This window comes from Diceros bicornis, chromosome 5 (genome assembly GCF_020826845.1).
Source record: "Diceros bicornis minor isolate mBicDic1 chromosome 5, mDicBic1.mat.cur, whole genome shotgun sequence".
NCBI classification, from domain to species: Eukaryota; Metazoa; Chordata; class Mammalia; order Perissodactyla; family Rhinocerotidae; genus Diceros; species Diceros bicornis.
Window position 1 is genome coordinate 16,489,329 of NC_080744.1, and position 21,882 is coordinate 16,511,210.

At 39.2% G+C, this 21,882-nt stretch overlaps 1 protein-coding gene across 2 annotated transcripts in view; it reads right to left on the reverse strand.

The window, feature by feature from the left end:
- Positions 1-21,882, reverse strand: part of AKAP6 (A-kinase anchoring protein 6) — a 438,207-nt gene that overhangs the window by 243,894 nt on the left and 172,431 nt on the right. For both annotated transcript variants that reach the window (XM_058540747.1, XM_058540748.1), the window contains one exon: positions 9,925-10,176. In XM_058540747.1, the coding sequence (XP_058396730.1) occupies positions 9,925-10,176 (252 nt within the window). The remainder of the gene's footprint in view (positions 1-9,924; positions 10,177-21,882) is intronic.

Genomic DNA, 21,882 nt, shown 5'->3' on the forward strand with positions numbered 1-21,882 from the left:
ATGCCACTCTCCTTTCTTTGGCTGCACCCAGCCACAGTGTCCTCCTTTCAGCTTTTGAACACACTGTGTTCCTCCTGACTCAGGGCCTTTGCACATGCTATTTCCTCTTTCTAGAAAGCTTCCCACCTACAACACCTCTTTAACAAGTTGACTCTTATTTATCACTCAGACCTCAGATCAGGGTTCACTTCTTCAAGATTCCAGACCCCCATGTAAGTCAGAATCTTTTCTTATAAGCTCTCATAAAACTATGTTGTTGTTCCTTTAAGAATTTATCTCAATTTGTAAACAAATACTATTGTGATTATTTGATTAATTTGTTTCTCTCACTAGTTTGTAAGCTCCATGAGAGTATAAATCCATAGAAAATTGCTGACTCACCAAGATACCCACAGCACTTAGCATAGTGATCTGCAGAGAGTAAGCATTCAAAGATACAGCTATTGAATGAATGAATGGATGGATGGATGGTGACATTTTAGAATGTATCTATGCCTTCATAATTTCTTCCTCTGATTACCTATTTTTAGTTCACTTCAGTGATGAAAAGTTTGTCTCCAAACTTCAGAGACAAATTCTAGCTCTAGCACTAATTAGCCACGTAACCATGAGCCATAGCTTGATTTCCTTCATCTGTGAAAAGGAAATGATAAGCCACATCATAGGGCTGTTGCAAGGCTTAAAGGAGATAATATACATAGGACACAAGTCTGGCACATGGATAAGTGCTCATCGATAGGTGTTCACTCTTATTACTTATTATATTATTATTTTTACTAATCAAGTATATTGAAGGGAAAGTTTCTTCAAAATGAGAGGTACCCCTATGTTAAATTACACTGCAAAAAATGAGAAATCAATATTAAATGCCAATCTCAACAAAAATGGTCTAAATGGAATTGGGTGGCTTTTGTGTTTCACACCTGGACCACGTTTTTTAAATAACAAAGTCAGAAGCCAAAAACACCAAGGAATGAGCCAGCCAAACGAAAGTCACACTTTAAGTGTTAAGTTTTAAGAGTGTAATATGGAGAGTCCCAATTTAAAAGCAGGTTGTATTAAAAAAAACTTTTTTTTTTTTAATTTGGTTGTTCAGTACTCAGAAGTTACTCTTTTACAAAAATAGTGTTATAAATGATGGCTAAGTTTCAAAACTACCCTATAAGCTGGTATTTAAATTACTAACTAGTTGAATCAGTAGAAGAAGGGAAATAATAAAAATCAGAGCAGAAATAAATGAAATAGAGACTAAAAAAACAATAGAAAAGATTAATAAAACCAAGAGCTGGTTCTTTGAAAAGATCAACAAAATTGACAAACCTTTAGCTAGACTCACCAAGAAAAAAAAGAGAGAAGGCACAAATAAGTAAAATCAGAAATGAAAGAGGAGAAACTACAACAGACACCTCAGAAATAGAAAAGATTATAAGAGAATACTATGAAAAGCTATATGCCAACCAATTCGACAATCTGGAAGAAATGGATAAATTCTTAGAATCATACAACCTTCCAAAACTGATCAAGAAGTAGAGAATTTGAATAGACCAATCACCAGGAAGGAGATCGAAACAGTAATCACAAACCTCCCCAAAAATAAAAGTCCAGGACCAGACGGCTTCCCTGCTGAATTCTACCAAACATTCAAAGAAGACTTAATACCTATCCTTCTCAAACTCTTCCAAAAAATTGAGAAGGGGGGGAAGCTCCCTAACTCATTCTACGAAGCCGACATTACCCTGATACCAAAACCAGACAAGTACAACACAAAAAAAGAAAATTACAGGCCAATATCAGCGATGAACATCGATGCAAAAATCCTCAACAAAATACCAGCAAATCACATACAACAATACGTTAAAAGATTATACACCATGATCAAGTGGGATTTATTCCAGATATGCAGGGATGGTTCAATATTCGCAAATCAATCAATGTAATACACCACATTAATAAAATGAAGAATAAAAATCACATGATTATCTCAATAGATGCAGAGAAAGCATTTGACAAGATACAGCATCCATTTATGATAAAAACTCTGAATAAAATGGGTATACAAGGAAAGTACCTCAACATAATAAAGGCCATATATGACAAACCCACAGCTAATATCATCCTCAATGGTGAAAAACTGAAAGCTATCCCTCTAAGAACAGGAACCAGACAAGGATGCCCACTGTCACCACTCCTATTTAACATAGTACTGGAAGTCCTAGCCAGAGCAATCAGGCAAGAGAAAGAAATGAAAGGGATCCAAATTGGAAAGGAAGAAGTGAAACTGTCACTACTTGCAGATGATATGATTTTATATATAGAAAACCCTAAAGAATCCACCAGAAAACTTTTAGAAGCAATAAACGAATACAGTAAAGTTGCAGGGTACAAAATCAACCTACAAAAATCAGTTGCATTTCTATACACTAACAACGAAGTAGCAGAAAGAGAAATTAAGAATACAATTCCATTTACAGTTGCAACAAAAAGAATAAAATACCTAGGAATAAACTTAACCAAAGAGGTGAAAGATCTGTACACCGAACTATAAAACATTGCTAAAAGAAATTGAAGAAGACACAAAGAAATGGAAAGATATTCCGTGCTCTTGGATTGGAAGAATTAACAGTTAAGATGTCCATACTTCCTAAAGCAATCTATAGATTCAATGCAATCCCTATCAAAGTTCCAACAACATTTTTCACAGAAATAGAACAAAGAATCCTAAAATTTATATGGAACAACAAAAGACCCCGAAAAGCTAAAGGAATCCTGAGAAAAAAGAACAAAGCTGGAGATATCATACTCCCTGATTTCAAAATATACTACAAAGCTATAGTAACCAAAACAGCATGGTACTGGCACAAAAACAGACACACAGATCAATGGAATAGAATCAAAAGCCCAGAAATAAACCCACACATCTATGGACAGCTAATCTTTGACAAAGGAGCCAAGAACATACAATGGAGAAAAGAAAGTCTCTTCAACAAATGGTGTTGGGAAAACTGGATAGCCATATGCAAAAAAATGAAAGTAGACCCTTACCTTACACCATACACAAAAATTAACTCAAAATGGATTCAAGACTTGAATGTAAGACCTGAAACTATGAAACTTCTAGAAGAAAACACAGGCAGTACACTCTTCGACATCGGTCTTAGCAACATATTTTCAAGCACCATCTCTGACCGGGCAAGAGAAACAATAGAAAAAATAAACAAATGGGACTACATCAAACTAAAAAGCTTCTGCACAGCAAAGGAAACCATCAACAAAATGAAAAGACAACCTAACAATTGGGAGAAGATATTTGCAAACCACACATCTGATAAGGGGTTAATCTCTAAAATATATAAAGAACTCATGCATCTCAACAACAAAAAAACTAACAACCCAATTAAAAAATGAGCAAAAGACCTGAACAGACATTTCTCCAAAGAAGATATACAGATGGCTAACAGACACATGAAAAGATGTTCAAAATCATTAACTATCAGGGAAATGCAAATCAAAACTACAATGAGATATCACCTCACGCCCGGCAGAATGGCTATAATTAACAAGACAGGAAACAACATGTGTTGGAGAGGATGCGGAGAGAAGGGAACTCTCATACACTGCTGGTGGGAGTGCAAACTGGTGCAGCCACTGTGGAAAACAGTATGGAGATTCTCAAAAAATCAAGGATAGAACTACCATATGATCCAGCTATTCCACTGCTGGGTATTTATCCAAAGAACTTGAAAACACCAATGCGTAAAGACACATGCACCCCTGTGTTCATTGCAGCGTTATTTGCAATAGCCAAGACTTGGAAGCAACCTAAGTGCCCATCAAGGGACGAATGGATAAAGAAGATGTGGTATATATACACAATGGAATACTACTCAGCCATAAGAAACGATGAAATCCAGCCATTTGTGACAATATAGATGGACATTGAGAGTATTATGCAAAGTGAAATAAGTCAGAGGGAGAAGGTCAAATACCGTATGATTTCCTTCATTAAGTAGTAGATAATAACAACAATAAACAACCACATAGAGACAGAGATTGGATTGGTGGTTACCAGAGGGGAAGGGGGGAGGGAGGAGGGCGAAAGGGATAATTCGGCACATGTGTGTGGTGATGGGTTGTAACTAATATTTTGGTGGTGCACATGATGTAATCTATGCAGAAATAGAAGTATAATGATGTACACCTGAAATTTATAGAATGTTATAAACCAATGTTACTGCAATAAACAAAAAATTTAAAAAAATAAAAAATAAAAAAATAAAACAAGCTCAGAAGAAAAAAATAAAAAAATAAATTACTAACTAGTTGAAATTTGCATTATTTTCTATGATTTTTATCACAAAGGCACAACACTGCAGCTACGTAACTGAGGTTAAAGAGGCATCAAGGAAAAGTGTTTTTATGATGGGTAGAGAAAAAGAAATTGAGAGTTCAGGTAAAAATTAGATGCCTAAAAGAGTCAGCTGCTTGACTCTGGACAGGCAGGGAACTCTGTGGCCCTGAGAATGCATTTGGTCCCTGTTTTGGTGGTCAGAGAACCTTAAGACCAGGAATACTGTCTTGCTCGAGGATCACAAGTGCTCAACAAATAATGTTGGATGACATGGCATGAGACTGCATCTCAGGTATGAGAGTATGGCTGCCTTTTTCTAAGTCTTCAGGGATCTCTAGCCAGTCCTTTGTCTGGAAAAGAGAATACCATACTCAAAGACACTTAATGCTCCACAGGGAGCCCCCTCATCCTGTTCTCAGCCAGGCCAACTGTCTCTAGAGAGTGTATGGCTGACTGTCACTCAGGGGTAACTATTTTTAATTCATATTGCATTTTTTAACATGAAAAAAAAATCCCTCCCTGAAAAACAAAACAAAACAAAAAATAGCACGTAGCATATCCATTTCATATCCTAAAGACCAAGTGACCAGCATCTACCCATATATATTTTTTAACACAGTTGGTTATTATTTAAGAGCATTCTTCAAAAGTCTCTCTCTAGATTTCACCATGCAGAGGTAACTTTTAAAAAAGAAAGTTCTAAGTTTCTCAGAGCAGATAATGAGTTTCATTTCTTAAAATATTGCATAGTAACACTAATATTTTTAGTCCTGTCGCTTTCCTCTGGACCACATTCCCAGACAGTTTTCTAATGAGTGTTAATTCATAAAGTCTCAGGTGGATGTGGAGGTAGAGGAAGAGCACACGTTGTTTTCACTGCCCTTTTTATTTCAGGAATATCACATTTAATTATGTAGTGCCGTTAGCTGTGTCGTGGCTGCCTAACAATGTCTAAACTCAAATACGCCTCCATTTAATATGTTATAAAGCAGTTTCTCAGATAAAGGTTATGTTAATAACCTTTAATGGTACTTAAAGGTTATTTAATCGGTGGTAATTCATTCACTTTATTGATAAGTAATTTATTCACTTTATTGCTGGCTTCAATGTTCTCTTAGACATCAAGGAAAACTTTTTTATTCTTTCTCCTAATTTAAAACAAGAAATTTTGTTTTGTTCTTCACCCATAATTAACTTAACTGAAGCTCTAGTTGCAAATGCCTTCTTAGATCTTTCTTTTTTAACACTGCATTTTGCCACCAAATGATCATGAGATTTAATACTCATAATCTAGAGATTTGAAGATCTCCTATCAAAATGCCCCCAGGTTATTCAGTGTCCATTGCTACTTCAGGGTCAGTTTTGTGCCCTGAATTAGTGTTCTTACTGAGAAGCAAGTTGGAAATAGAATTTTACTGTTTTAATTAATTATGGTATGATAAAAATGTTGTATGTCCCTCTCTCCTCTCCTCCCCTAATCTCACTACATGATGTTTGTTATGCCTCAATTACTAACATACAAATTCATGGACCTCTTACCAGAACGCCACAGCCCCTAGAGTCCTCAGACCGACCACATGGACTAGATTCTTGCTCAGCTGCCTCTCAGCTCTACCATGTTGGGATTCTATGATTCTGAACGCATTCCAGAAAGCAGCAGCCGACTGAGAGGAGCAAGTAACGATAGGGGAACAGGAAGCAAAGCGAAGTTCAGTTTCTGGTGGGCACAGGGAAAATAAACAACAATCCTTCGATATTTTCATTTAAGCCAGAATAATAATTCTTAAGAATTTCCATTTTCCACAGGCTGAAATTATGAGGATCAGATACTTAATCTCCCTGATTAATCCCAGTCCACCAACCTAAAGTGGTATCTCCCTCTTCTATACCTAAAGCAGTGATTATCTGCATTATTTAATTCAATTCAAGTCATCAGACTTTTATAGACAGTGATATGAACCAGGTGCTGTGGGAGATACAGAGACGACTAAAGTCTGGTGCCGACTCTCATGCAGTTCAAATCTAGCACACACTTTGTCATATAAATTGCCCCATAATAAGTGCTATGGAAGAACACACAAAGTGCTGTGGTGTGATGCTCTGGAAGCACCAATGCATTCCCACGGAGAGGGTATCATTTAGGTCAAGTGCTACCATACCATCCGGCATATGGCTAGTTCTTAACTGATGCTGGCTACTGTGTTAGCATTATTAATAGTTATCACTACTTGTGTGACTTCACTTCTGTCAACCTCAGTCCTCTTATCTGTAAGACGGATACAGTACTATCATCTGTAAAATAAGGATAACAGCACTTGCCCTGCCCGCCTCCCAGAACTGTCGGAGGGTCTATTATAATTAGGAAGGTGATTCCTAACTCATCTTTGAATGCCAGTGCCTTTTACATAGCAGGAAATCAATAAACATTTAGGGAAGGTAGAAAGGAAAGCAGGAAGGAAGGGATGGAGGGAGGAAAGAATTATTATTATTACAATAGACATCAGTTAAGAGCTGGTTTTGTTTTGTTTTTATTTAATTATTCCTAGACTTACATCCTTAAGCATTCACTTAACCTCTCTTAAATTCAGTTTTTCCATCTATAAAGTGGAATTATTTTTAATACCCCTTACTCTCCTTACTAAATGAAACAATAAATATAAAATGCTTATCATTGTATCTGAAATATAGAAAACTTCAGTACAGCACACTTTTACATAATGTTGAGCTTTGCCTTAAAGAGTTTTTTGTTTGTTTGTTTGATTTGTTTTGTTTTGGTGAGGCATTTACCAATTTGTTTACAAGATATAGTCTGCTCCATATTTAAATAAAAGAATAAAACTCATATGTTTTGTTTTGGCAAGGAGAGAAAGAGAGATCTTGCCACTTTCTCGGCTTTCAAACTTATTCTTTAATGTGGCTCTGAAACTAAACTAACTTCCAAAAAGAAAAAAGAATTCACCTTCACTGGAAGGACGTCTACTGTTCTACTTTATCAGCATGTTTTATGCCATTTCCCTTTTCATTCTACAAATCTTTCACAGCTGAATTTATTCTGATAAAGCTGAGAATTTTATCCTAATTCTCTCCCTGTTTTTCACAATCCCAGTGTGCTGGCAGAAACAAATAAAACTAAGCAGTCTTTGAAATGTCCTCATGGAGTCACACTAGAAGCACAGACAATAGAATCAGGAATCCGTTCCTTCAGGAAGGATGGTAATGGAGAAAGCACTTCAATTCACAGAAAAATATCCACCAAGCAGACCACGGAGAATCCACTGTTCCTTACCCCTCACATAGCATATTCTGCATCTCCACGACAGGCCTAAAGACTGACTTCAAACATGAAAATGCACTAAATTGCTTGCAATCAAATCCATAAATAACTGTTGAGCTCACATTGTAAGAACCATAATGGATACTACTTGATATAAACTTACAACATAGCTGTGAAAACAGTGGCCAGTAACAATCAGTTAGCCTCAATGGCTTTTCATCATTCTTGGGCTACCACTTCATGAATGATACAAGTTCAAATGAGTGCATGATGAATGTATTCCACAAAATAACAATAACCACAATGGTAACAATAAGCCCTAGAGCACTGCTATATCCCCAGCTCTACAACAAAGAGTTGGTGATCAGTAAATGTTTATTGAATGAATAGAGATATGTAAAATGAATTGATTTGACTCAGTGAACTTCTAATGCCCCTCTAGTAGTAGAAAGTGGGCAGACCTGATGACTGATCAGTACTGGATGTTGGACAGAACCAGCAGAACACATGGAGAGAAACATAAACAAGAATGCATAGATTGGGAATGCGAGGTAGATATGTAAAGAGAGATCTCGTCAGAGTTTAGACAAGCTTTCCCATCTCTGATCTCCACCTCATTAGCATACACCTCATGGATACCAGAATCAGGGCAGAGTTGGCCAGTTTAGGATTCTTTGTAGTCTCCCATAACCACAAGAGTCCCAAACAAGGACCCTTTAGGAATCCCACTTGGGAGAGATGGCAGCTGGGGACTAACACGCACACACCCACATATTCATCCTATGATTGGAAAAAGGACTCTAGCAAAGTCTATATCGCCTGCCTCCCTGCTGCAAGAACAGGGAAAGCTAAATGAAAGCAAAGACTGTGACTTCCAGTTAGAAGTGAGCCTAGTGGATTTTGAGTCCCATAAACTTCCAGGGCCTGCAGGGAATTTGCCACAGCAAGAGCATCATTATGAAAAAACTAATCAACAAGTATAAATCATTTATGAGAATAGGCACAGATTTGTTTTGTGTTGTTGATAATGTTGGAGCCACTGAAACATTAATAAATTAATAATTAATGAATTATGCAACACTCATTACAAGGCCTTTTAATCTATAAGTGCCTTATAAACTTGTACAGTATATGTTTTCCACAAAACCAAAAGTAGAGCACTAAACTGGGTGTCAAGAGCCAGGGTACTATGTACATACGCACACATTCTATGTATATATATATATAGTATCTATACACACACACACACACACACACACACACATACAGCCCCTGCTTAGCGAGCACAATGCTTAGCTCTATAAATATATGTCAATTTTATTTGGGAATAGAAGAGTTCACTTGGATTCAAATTTACAGTGTTCATTCTTAAGCCATGCATCGAGTAACAACAACAAACTTTTTAAACTACTCTTAATTTGAGTACAAAAAATATAAAAATATTGATAGTGTAAAATTCTAAAGTACATTTGACACACTGCATCCAGAGTGATTTTTCTTGTGTGAGTCTAATCCTGTCAATTCCCTGAACAAACTCTTTGTTGTCCTCAAAATAAAGTCCAATTCTCCTTATATAGCTTTTTAATATGGCTTTTCATCTTCATGACCTGACCTCCTCTTACCTATTAATTCAAATCCTGCTTCCTGGTCCCCTTGGACTTTTTGCTCCAGTCCTGTCTGTAGCTCTCTGATCCTGTCATTTTCTCTCTTACCTTTGGATCTTTGATCATGCCATTCCTTCTGTTAGAACATTTTCTACTTCCATTCACAAGTCTAATACTGCTTTTGCTTCAAAGCTCAGATTAGATCCACTAGTTCTGCAAAGACTTCCCTGTCATCTAAATTAGGTGCCCCTTCTCTGTCCTCCAGTGGCATCATGTGGACTTATCACAGTCTGGCCTTAATGTCTGTCCACTTGTCTCCATCCCCCACTAGATTCTAAGCTCTTTAAAGGCAAAGACCATGTTTTCATCACTATTCTATTCTTAACATCTGGTGCCTGGCACACAGTAAGTGCTCAATAAATATTTATCAAATAACTGAATGGGGAACAGGAAGCCAGGTTAGCACCTACAACTATTGGCGGTATCTGTGCAAACTACTGGGTGTGAGCTGACTCTGGTCTAAGCTACATTCTCATTAGAAGTGCCCTAGCCTCTGTTCACTATACCTAGATTCAAAGCCCAGCTCAGAACCTGCTTGTTTACCTACAAAGAATTCCTATCCCACCTCTCTGAACTGAAAATATTCTCAAATGGTCACACTTGACGACGCATTACTTGGCTTCAAAGAAAACACTCACCTCCTCAGTCTCTTCGGAGAAAGCTTGCAGAATGTCCGTCTGCCTGGTGTAGTTGCCATTGGCGTCCTGCAGACCTTGCAGAATGCGCTCCCGCAGAACCAGCACCGAGACCCGAAGCTGGTGCCAGAGGAGCTGCACCGCGTGGATGTCCACAATCACATTGACGGAGTAGGACAGCAGCTTCAGGGAGAACTCCGTTTCAAGGAGGGCATGGATTTGCTCAACATGATCAGAAATATCTTCGCAAATGTCCTACAGTAAAGAAAAGCAAAATATGTGATGACTACTTTGCCTTATCCTAGGGAGGGTGCAGTAAAAAAAAAAAGTCACTCCTTCACCTGACACCAATTATCAGGGCCCACAGGTCAGGTGAGCACATGCGGGATAGCTGGCCTTTGTCTTAGCTCAGACACAAGTTGCAGGCCATATTTGTGGGCACTGGGCCTTTGGTGCCTACAGGTAAGCTGATCCTTTTCTAAAACACAAAAATCCCACTATTCGTTCAGGTACCCAAATTGAAAGTTCAGCCAAGGTGAGAGGTCACCTCATAAATCTGCTCTCTGTTCTTTTTATTTACTGTTCGTTTAGGATTCTGGCAAGGGAGCCAACAGCTGTTCTCTTTGCTGGTGATGAGCACCCAATATTTCAGGACCAAAGCATGGTCCACACACCTCGCATGAAGAAAGATGGACTATAACATGTGCTACATAGGCACTCCTCGCCATTTTCAATGAGCCATGGGGTCTTCAATGTAAGGGACAATTGTCATGTTCCCACAGGGACACGGTTTAATATTTAAATTTGTAAAGGATATCTAAATTTCAACCCACACTTTGCAAGCAGAATCACTCTTAAGAAGGAAAGCCAGAGAAATCCCAACGATGAAGAAAGACGAAATACAATTTTTGTTTTGAAGACCCAGACATTTTAAGTAAAAACATTACTAAATCAAAGTTTCAGTCTCCTCCACTCATACTATTAGGCAGGCAGATTTGGTGTCTGATATATCACTCGCCCTTACAAGTTCCCAAATTTCCATTGTGCTGTCAAGGGCCAGCAGCACGAAATGGGTAGCATCAATGGTAAGATTTACATGAGCAATTTGAGTCCATTAAGCATCAAAATGATATAGATGTCAGCTGAAAGTGCTCAGTTACTCATTTTTAGTTCTGCATCAGTGACTTTTTTAAATGGGGCTTTTATTTATGATTTTTTGTTAAGGTTAAAATTTTAAGATAGCATTTGAGTTCTGAGCCCTATCACGAGTATCGAAACAGTCATTCTATGTTAGAAACATAACTTTTTGATTTCACATAATTCAATTACTTGTTTTTAAAGAAAAACTAAAATGTAACTGTATTTAACAATGTGTAATATTAGGCAAGAAAAAGAAATCTATTGAAGAGTGATGGAAATTTGTGCTGAATTTTGAATAATAAGTATCGAACAATTCCAATAAATGCTGCAATATTAGTCCTTGAAACCCAGGAACTAATTGATGATAGTTATATAAATTGGTGATAATAACTTGAAACAGATTAAAAGTTTAAAATAAATAGACTTTGGAGTCCTAATTAGGTAAGTTCTTGCAAATGTGGCCCATGAGCACACGCAGTCCAAAAGAGATTTGGGGCAAAAATTACATTACCCTATTAACCAGTACATGGGAACCAATCACAGCCAGATTAGCTAGTCTCTGCTAGCCTTCAGCACAAAAAAGCAGGCCTCTGTCTGCTCTCACCCGATATTCCATATTGCCTGGGGTCTCAGCTGATGCCTGCTTGGAGCATCTATTCCATTTATCCGCTACACCCCCACACCCCCAAAGCAAATGCCCTGCATCCTTCGCCCTCTTAGGATGCTCATTTCTATGTAGTACTGAGTTGCCTTGGGAAACTCCCTTCCTCCCACAGCTGACCTCTTCCCAATTCTCTGCACTTTCCTGCCTAACACCCCCATTCCATTGTAAAAACACTCCTTAACTTCTTCACAGAATGCTACATCTACTTCCTGGTCTTACCCAGACTTAACTCTGCCCAAGGTTCCTGCTTCTCCCACTGCTCTCCCAGGGGAGGCTGCTCATTCTCCTAGCCCTCAGCTGAGAGATGGGGTGTAGAGCTAATGGAGGAAAGGCAGACCTCAGTGCTTCTTTGCCACTTTCTGATCATTACTCTTTGCCCTCACACTAACACCCTTCTTACTTAGTAGGTGCCTACCATCTGCCAAACCTTCCTGTCTTCCTCTCTCAATGCTGTTACTTACATTCTTCTCTTTGCCTCCTCTACACTGAAGAATGCATCTGGTTCATGGTTTTCCTCTCTACATTGAGTATACCATCATCTTAGATAATTTCAACATTCACACTGGTGAACCAACCAACACCCTAGCCTCAAATTTCCCTTCCTCCACAGCTCCTAAGACCTTCACACCTACTCCCCTGAGACAACTTTCTGCCATAGCTCTACTCTGGACCTGGTTACCACTCCACCTGCTGCATTACTATCTGAAGGTCCAATATGCCACCAAGCTCTCTTTGTCCAACTTTTTCACTGCCACTGTCCCACTACAGGTGCCCTTCACCTCATCGAGGCCACCAGCTGCTCCACGCATTCTTCTCATATACCACCCCTCCTAGCACAGCCTCTACAGTGATCACTGCAACCACTTCCTGGGCAGCGTTCTCAACTTCCTCACACTCTTGATTCCACAGCTCGGATTTGTTAGTCTCTGTCTCCTGGGTCCCACTATGATCCTACAGATGCAGAACACATTATACACTCAGGAGAGAAAAAGGTTTGGGTAACCTTTAGTTTAGGCCACCTGCTCAGAATAGCCAAATAGGCATTTCTCAACCGCTCCACTCCCATCCCCCAATATAAAAGGTTATATATAGTCTTGGCACCATAAAAACTTCATGCCAAAGCACACGCCATCCACTCCTGTTACACATAATTTGGCTCCTTCATAACGGATGTAGGAATTTAGTCAGAGCCAGGTCATGGGTCAAGATTGCCAGGCAACTATCCAGGGGAAACAATCTATAAGGGGCACTAAAGCATCAGTGGTGCCAGTTAACTTAGGTCTCCACACCCTCCTCCTTATGGAATTGTGAAATGTAAATTGGCTCTGTTCCCTCAGAAGCAGATGGGCCCTGCGGGGAGAGAAACACCCTTCCCACAAGTGCTGACCTCACTCTGTTGAGTATGTTGGCAATGTGCACGTGCAGTCTCCACTGAAATTTTGAAATTAAATAATGCATAGCATGGTGGAATTTTCTGGAGTCTATTAATTTATTCAATTATTTTTATGCCCTCTACTCTGCTACCAGTTGTCTGGTTTGATAAAATTACATGCACACACAAACTGTAGAACAAGAACTACAGATATAGATTGTAGATTGCATATATGTGTGTGAGAGTGTATACCACCCCCATTCCAAACACGGACAATGCTTTGAACATTTGATGAGAGGTTTGTTTAGAGAAAGGTAACTGAGTGATTCTGAATCTATGCACACTTTTTAATAATAGAAAATCCACTTTTTCCTGTTCCTCTATATAAATGTCAAACAAAAATTTAAAGAATAATCAGTTTGAAGCTACTGATGCATAGGCCCTTAACCGTTGTCAGTTTGTTAGACATTTTTATAAAAGAAGCTGAAGATTACAGACATTCTGTTTATTTTAATGCAGTCAGATAACTAGGTATTGGAGACTTTTAAAAACAATTTGTTCAATGGCTTCCTCCCAGCAGGGACTGTGTGGAATTAAAAGGCTCTAAGAGGTCTGACCTGTTGGAGGCTCTGTGGGCGCTAGATTAACAAAGTGAAATGAAAGCATGGGTGGGGGCAGTTGGACCAGAGCCCAAGTGATGCATGTAAGGAATCACTGGTGTCGAGCCTCGGCTGGACGTGTGACCTAGCAGATAGCAACCGGAAACTGGACTTAACTCACATGGCTGGAATGCTCAGTGTATAACAAACTTTTGAGCACTGCAGTGCTACTTGGAAGAAACAAAGTAGTAATTTTAGAAGAGATTCACAGTTTTTTAAGAATATGTAAAGAAACAATCCCTTCGGGAGTGTAGATATGTATGTCTCTTAAGGGATTATAAGCAAAAATATTTCCCCCAATCTGCTTACTTAGAGTGTTAATAGGAGATAAAATCTTTCATTCTACAGCTAGAGATTTTAAAACACTTCTTAACACGGCAATGACTGTTTAAGCTGATATAATGACTAAAATTCATAACGAAGTGTAATTGCCCAACAAATGTTAATGTTTGATTTCAGATTCTTTCCTATTTTCATAAAAGGTGTTAGTAGGCAGAAAACTGAGTATCTATAGAGGAGGGAAGGTCAAGAAATGGATGAGAATGTCAAAGATTGTATGAGTGACGGCCGTGGAATCCTTTCCAGCATCAATGTGAGAGATAGTTAGGTCCACCAGTCCATCTTCTATAAAGCAAGTTATTCCTAGAAACTCACCTTTCACAGTCTTAGCCTGAAATTATCCCATTTCTCCTGTTCACACCTAATTCTGGCCAGCATTCCTATCAGTTCTGGTCCCTGTCCCCAATGTTGTCTCTGCCAGACTTTTCTTCTCCAACCTTCGGATTCCTCTCCTGATTCCCAGGTATGCCCACCTAGGACAAAGCAACCATGGACAGATCCACCAGTCCGGACGTCTCTCACTCTTCAGACCCCAGATTCAGTCTATTGCCCTTACAGGCAGCTCCCAGCCCTTGTAAGCCATGCTCAGGAACAGAGAGCTGGAGGACCCTGGGAATGTGGAGATAGAGGAAAAGCAGATCCAGAGAGAGGCCACCAAGGATAACAAAACAAACTTTGTTAACCTTCAGAAGCTTGCCTGGAAGATAATTCGTCCCTTTATCTTGTTCTGTTATAAATAAATGAAAGCTAATACATCTAACTCCCTATGAATATTATTATTTGGCAATAGGATGCTGTTTCATATAATTTGTGAAGATTTTATCCTCATCATCAGAAGGTAGCTTCATTCCCAGAGGATTTATTTGGTGTGTAAATGTTCTCCCCAATTAGAGAAATGGTTCCCCAGGACTTCTTTACGTAATTAGAGGCTACCAATAAGTTGGGCACTCAAGAATTTTGATGATATGGATCTTACTTGAACAGACTGACAATGAACAAAAACTTAATTTTTGTAGATAAAATTGTTTAGTTTTATTTTTCAATATCATCAATTGGTATCAATTATTTTAGCTACTTAAAATCTCCCATGATTCTACACAAATTTCATTCATTCTCTTACATCTGTTCCTCTGAGAAAAGATGTTCTCCAGCAAGTTCATTCAGTTGACTAAAGCAACAGATGTCTCAAAGAATAACAAACTTTCAATTTTAAATTGAGGATAGTTTTTAAACGTCCTTCAGGCAATAACATTTTTTTTTTATAAATACTCAAATTGTCCCTAAGGATAATTACTAAGGATAATTACTAAGGATAGAAGGATAACATCTTTAGAAATTAATTACTCCTATTTTTTCAGCGAATGTGTTGAGCACCTACTATGTACTAATCCACGTGCTGGGGAAACAAAGGGGAATAAGGCCAGGGCTTGCCCCCTCCCCCTGGAGTTCCTTGCCTGGTGGGAGGGGCATGTAACCAGAAATTAGAGTCAAGAAGATGTGTGTCCACAGAGGGTACACAGATGAGGAGGAAATGACATGCCCGTGGGGGCAAAGAGGAAAGGCGAAAGGAAGCTTTCCTAAGGACGCAAAGTCTGGGTCTTGAAGGAGACAACCAAGAGGATGAGGCGGAGAAGAGCATTCCAGGGAGTAGCAGGTGTCAGTGTGGTCTCTGTAATTATGGACCTGGGGCTTGGCACCGATTTCTTAGGCCCCGCCTATTACACACAATCCATGAATGAAAAAAATGTTTGGCCTCATCAAAGTTAAAACTTTTGCTCTGTGAAATATGTTTTTAAGACAAGGAAAAGATAAGCTACAGATTGGGAAAATATTTGCAAATCACCTATCCAACAAAGGCTTTATATTCAGAACATATGAAGAATTCTCAAAACTCAAGAAAACAAACAACCCAATTATAAAACAGGCAAAAGACTTGAACAAACACTTTACTTAAGTGGATGTATGATGGTATATAAGCACATGAAAAAACGTGCAGCCTAATTAGCCATTAGGGAAATGCAAATTAAAACCATAATGAGATACCAGTATACACCTATTAGAATGGCTAGAATAAAAAATTACTGACAGGGCCGGCCCCGTGGCTTAGTGGTTAAGTGAGTGCGCTCCGCTGCTGGCGACCCGGGTTCGGATCCCGGGCTCGCACCAACGCGCTGCTTCTCTGGCCATGCTGAGGCCGCGTCCCACATACAGCAACTAGAAGGATATGCAGCTATGACACACAACTATCTACTGGGGCTTTGGGGGAAAAAATAAAAAAAAAAAAAAAAAAAAATTACTGACAATACCAAGTGCTGAGGACTTCCAGAGCGACTGGAACCCTCCTACACTGCTGGAGGGAATGCAAAATGGTACAGTTACTCTGGAAAACAGCTCAGCAATTTCTTATAAAGTTAGACATACACTTACCCTATGACCCAGCAATCCCACTCCTGGCCGTTTATCCTAGAGAAATGAAACCTTAGGTACACACAAAAATTAAAAGAAGGTCTACTTATAATCACCACAACCTAAATGTTCCTCAGTGGGTAAATGGGTAAACAAACTATGGTACTCTACACAATACACAGCAATTATTAAAAAAAAAAAAAAAAAAGGGCCAGCCCCGTGGCTTAGTGGTTAAGTGTGCGCTCTCCACTACTGGCGGCCTGGGTTTGGATCCCAGGCGTGTACCAACTCATCGCTTCTCCAGCCATGCTGAGGCCGCATCCCACATACAGCAACTAGAAGGATGTGCAACTATGACATACAACTATCTACTGGGGCTTCCGGGGGGGGGAAAAAAAAAACGGAGGAGGATTGGCAATAGATGTTCGCTCAGAGCTGGTCTTCCTCACAAAAAAATAAAAAAAGAGCTATGGATACATGTAGCAATCTGGATAAATCTCAAAGGCACCATGCTAAGTGAAAGAAGCCAGTCTCAAAAGGTTACACATTGTATAATTCCATTTACATAACATCCTCAAAAGACAAAATGACAGTGATGAAGACTAGATCAGTGGTTTCCAGGGATTGGGGGCGGGGAGGGCATGACTATAGATTGACAGCACGAGAGAGTTTTATGGGGTGATGGAACTGTTCTGTCTCCTGACTGTGGAGATGGTTATACAAGTCTACACATGGATTAAAATTTGTAGAACTGTACACCAAAAAAGAAAGTCAATTTTGCTGTATGATAATTTTAAAAGTAATAAAAGAAAAGAAAACCAGTTTATAGTCTCTTAGTAAAACGCATATAAAAATTCGTTTGGGTCACACATTCTCTTCAGATTCTTGGAAATTACCAATAGCACAACTCTTAAGGTCATGGCACTACTAACATCAGCCTTGATTCTACAGCCTCCATGTTATTTTCTGACAAGTAGAAAAGAAAATGAGGCTGTTCTGGAGCACATCTCAAAGTGAATTGAAGCAAATGACAGTAGTTAACAATGTTTCTTCAAAGTTGCATAAGATTCTTCCCACAGAAGTTACTGTGTTAATGCGGGAAAGTGATGCTCTCCATTTTCTTGTTTAATTCACAGACAGTACAGCAGCCTTGTGGCATTCAGAATTACTCACAGCACCAAATGCATTGAATGCATTATGTTGCCAACTGCCCACTTCGCTCAACCTTCTTGACACCTTGTGGTCTCAAAATTGCACCTGCTGCTGCCAGTCATTGAAACAGGAATCTTCTATGGTTACTGAAGTAGCTGATACAAACACTGACTTGACCTGAGACTGTTTACAAATAGACTCCAGCTGGTTGGGTCAGTATTTTTCTTTTAATTTAGTCATATGTTTATGCGAGAGAGGTGCCTTTTTTTGGGTAAGATCACTGTATATTTTTCAGTTGTATCTTATTTCTTCTAGACAAGTACAGGGCTGTTAAGATAACTGTTATGTATTTAACAGTCAGGTATGTCCGGTTTTCACCAGCACGTGATGGACATGAGGCCACCCTTCCTGTGAGTGCTCTAATTGCTTCCTGTAATAACTCTAAGTGTGGCCGCCCACTCTAAGTGTGGCCGCCTCAGCTCCTGATAGCAGTCCCTGGGAGGGTTATCTGTCTGCTGCCTCATTATCAGGCCACCACGCCCATTCTCAACCATTCTCAAAATGTCTTGAAGATTTCCTCGTGAAATTACAAGTGTCTGTGGATCAACATTCTGCCAAAGTTCCCCAAACTGCCAATCTCCAGGGCCCTGTGTTTGACATGGAGAGGTGCTGAAAAACCATTTGGATTTGGAAGAGTTAAGCAGATGGTACAAAAAGGAGGATAAAGACGCTGAATGCAGACTTGGAAGCCTTTAGAGGGAAATCCGCCCTTCCAGCATCTTCCTCACCCAGGTACTGAAGCAATACTTAGCACCTCAGTTTCACAAAGTCCCACAAATGCAGAGCCTCCCACTTCTCTCTGCTTCTTGCCTCCCCATATACAATCTCCAAACAAGAAAACATAGCAAATCCCTCCGTTACCTACAACCCGCCTCTCCACAGGAACAAACAGTAAACAGCAGGTATCGTCTACCACCCCAAATAATGTTTCTTTCTCTTCCCCTAAAAAATAATTTCACTGCTTCTCTCAAAACACTCCTGGGCCAGCCCCAGTGGCCTAGAGGTTAAGTGCAGCAGGCTCTGCTTCAGTGGGCCGGGTTTAGCTCCCAGGTGCAGACCAACTCTGCTCTGTTAGCGGCCATGCTGTGCTGGTGGCCCACGTACTAAAAAACAAAGGACGATTGGCACGGATGTTAGCTCAGGGAGCATCTTCTTCAGCAAAAACAACAACAACAAAAAAACACTCTTGACTTCCATTTGTGTAACTGCAGTACACGTTCAGATGATTTATCTAAAGCAAATGTGAATTAAAGTCTACTTTTCAAGGATAGGTCTCCTCACTGCACTTTCATCATTTTCCTATCAGAGTGTCAAAAATCTTGAACCCTCATCTTATCCAGAGCGTACCACTACATTTAGAATGAAAAGTTTTCATGTTCTAAAGCCAGTATGCAAGACAGAAGTGAATATAAGGTGTATTTTGTGTACACATTTTAGTCTTAGTGCAAAATGCCATGTCATCATGACTGTTCACTTTGTTTACTAGCAATTGTGGAAATGAACGATTAAACAAAGGTATCTCTACCCATATGCCCACCATGTGTCTGTGTGTTCATTACAAAAAGCTGAGAAGAGATTCTTACCTAGTACAGGTACTTTATATTTTAAAATACAGATCAAGGGAATACCACAGTTACTTGTAAAAAACTCACAAGTGAACCATTTGAACTAAAACTTGCAACTTTTCACCAAAAGCTTTCTATTGCAGAGTATTAATGTCATCTTCAGTTGACTAACAATTGTACTTTCTCCAAAAGACAGACTGATAGATGTTCCTATGACAAGGTATTTTTATTTCCCCCAAAGTAGACTACCCTCTCTTTTTTTTTTCCTTCCTCTAGTAAATACACTTCTCTGATGATCCTAGTTTCTGAGAACAACTGTGATGGAGAGTGGTGGTAGGGATGCTGAGACCTTTTATGATCATCACACTATTTTTCCTCAAAGTTTGAAGAACTCTCTGGTTATAAACAGTGGTTGTCCTTTTCATTGCTAAAATTCTGAATGTGTGAGGACTGAAATGAGATTATTTATGTGGAAATGATTTTGCTGCTATGATTGGCTAATACTCATCCATCTCCCTGACTCAACTGTACCTTTCTGGAAGCGGGAAATGTGTCTTACTTGTGTTTGTATCTATAATGCCACACTGCTAGGACACTGCCATGCATGTGGGAAGTGTTCAAAGGACATTTGTAGAATTGGATTCAATTGAATAAAATATTGTATTTCACAAATCAAAGTGAAATCCCTAAAAAACAAGTACTAGTTTAGTTTCCTTTCCTAAGTGTATCCACACTAATCGGCAAATGTGAGTAACTGACATTGGATCATCTCCTGTTTTGACTAGGAGAGGTGCTGAAAAAGCATTTGGATTTGGAAGAGTGAAGCAGATGGTAGATAAAGGAGGATCAAGATGCTGAATACAGACTTGGAAGCCTACACACCTCTGCTTTCACACTCTGAAAGCCTCCTTTGCCTTCAACTGAGAAAGAACCAATTAGAAGTTCTGTCTGGCCATACCTGGCCATATCCAAATCTGGATTGTTCTGATTTTCATGATTTAAAAATTTTTTTGTTTATAATAGTTATTTAAAAAGCTCCAGAGGATTCATTGATTGAGATATCACTTTAAATTTCTAATCTCAGGCTCTGACTTATTTGACAAGGAAAAAACCCTGAGCAAAAAGAAGAGAGGAAATTGACAACTGCTCTTGCATATTGGAGAGGATGTTTTTCTAATTGAGCTAGTGCTTAGCCACATTCACATTCAGTGTTCTACATGACTCCACTAGTTATAGGTTCAAAATCTAAGTTCATTCGCTGACGGAAATCACAGCTATGGCCTTAACTCTCAACAGCTCATCTGGAAATTGCTCAGAAGATCTGTACTTTCCCCAAGACATCCTTACACAACTAATTTCAGGTAGAAATGGACAGACAAATCAATGGTGGTTCTTATGCTGCAGTGTGCTGGTTAATCATGCAGATTCTGGGGCTGCTCCTTTTGAAGAGAGATAGGCCCAAGGAATCTGCATTTCCTTAAGCACACAGCGGCCATGATGCCTGTGTTCCAGGCAACATGCATTGAAAACCACTGAGCCACAGATGGGTCATCTGTCTAGGCTGACAGACACTGAAATGGGAGCTACGTGCAAGTCTGCTGCTACACAACTATAAAAATAAAACCTCCCAGCAACTTGAAAGGTAGCCTGCCACTGACATTACACAGATGTCTCTACAGAACTTACATTCTTTGTGCCCCAGAACACAATTTTCCACAACTTCATTTGCCCACTGCTGACAGCACTGTGATAATCTCTAGGTTACCAATGAAGGTAACCTCTAGCACCAGGTTTGCAGGTTTCTCTAACGTGCTTTCTTTTTTTTCTATTTTTTTACACTTTTATTATAGAATGAAACAGATACAAAATATCACACAAAAAATATATAGCTTAGTAAATTATTATAAGGCAAACATCCTTGTAACAACTACCCAGGTCAAAAGTTAGAACTTTGCCAGCCAACCCAGAAGGGCCTCCGTATGCCCCCTCCTCATCACAGACCCTCCATCCTCCAGTCACTATCCTGATTGCACAGCAATCACTTTCTTGTATCTCTTTATGGTTTTATCACCCAAGTGTGCATGCCTGGATATTATAATTTACTTTTGCCCAGTTTTTCTCTTGATATGTCTTTTAAGTCTTTTTTAATCTACGGATTTCATCTATCTTTCTTTCTTTTTCTTACAATTTATCTGTTGAAGGTCCTGGGGCATTAGACCTGCAAAGTTTCCCACAAGTTGGATTTGTTGATTGCAGCCACATGAAGCAGTCAATGTGTTGGCTCCTCTGTCCTCTTTACTTCCTACAAATGGGCAGCTGGCTCCTGAGACCTGATTAGTCTCAGGTTCAATTTCTTTCATTCAACGATAGTATTATGTATTGTGTTCTTTCATCGAGAGGCATTTAACTTTGGTTTTTGCTCTTTTTGATAGTTGATACTATCAACTATCCTAAAACTGTTATGCATTGGGGGTTGCAAAATGATGATATTCTAATTCTATCATTTTTCTTTTCATTTATTAGCTGGAGTAATTTTATTTGAAGATGATTCTCTTCATCGACTCTTTGGTTACAGTGATATAATTCGTAAAGGAAAGTCAAAAT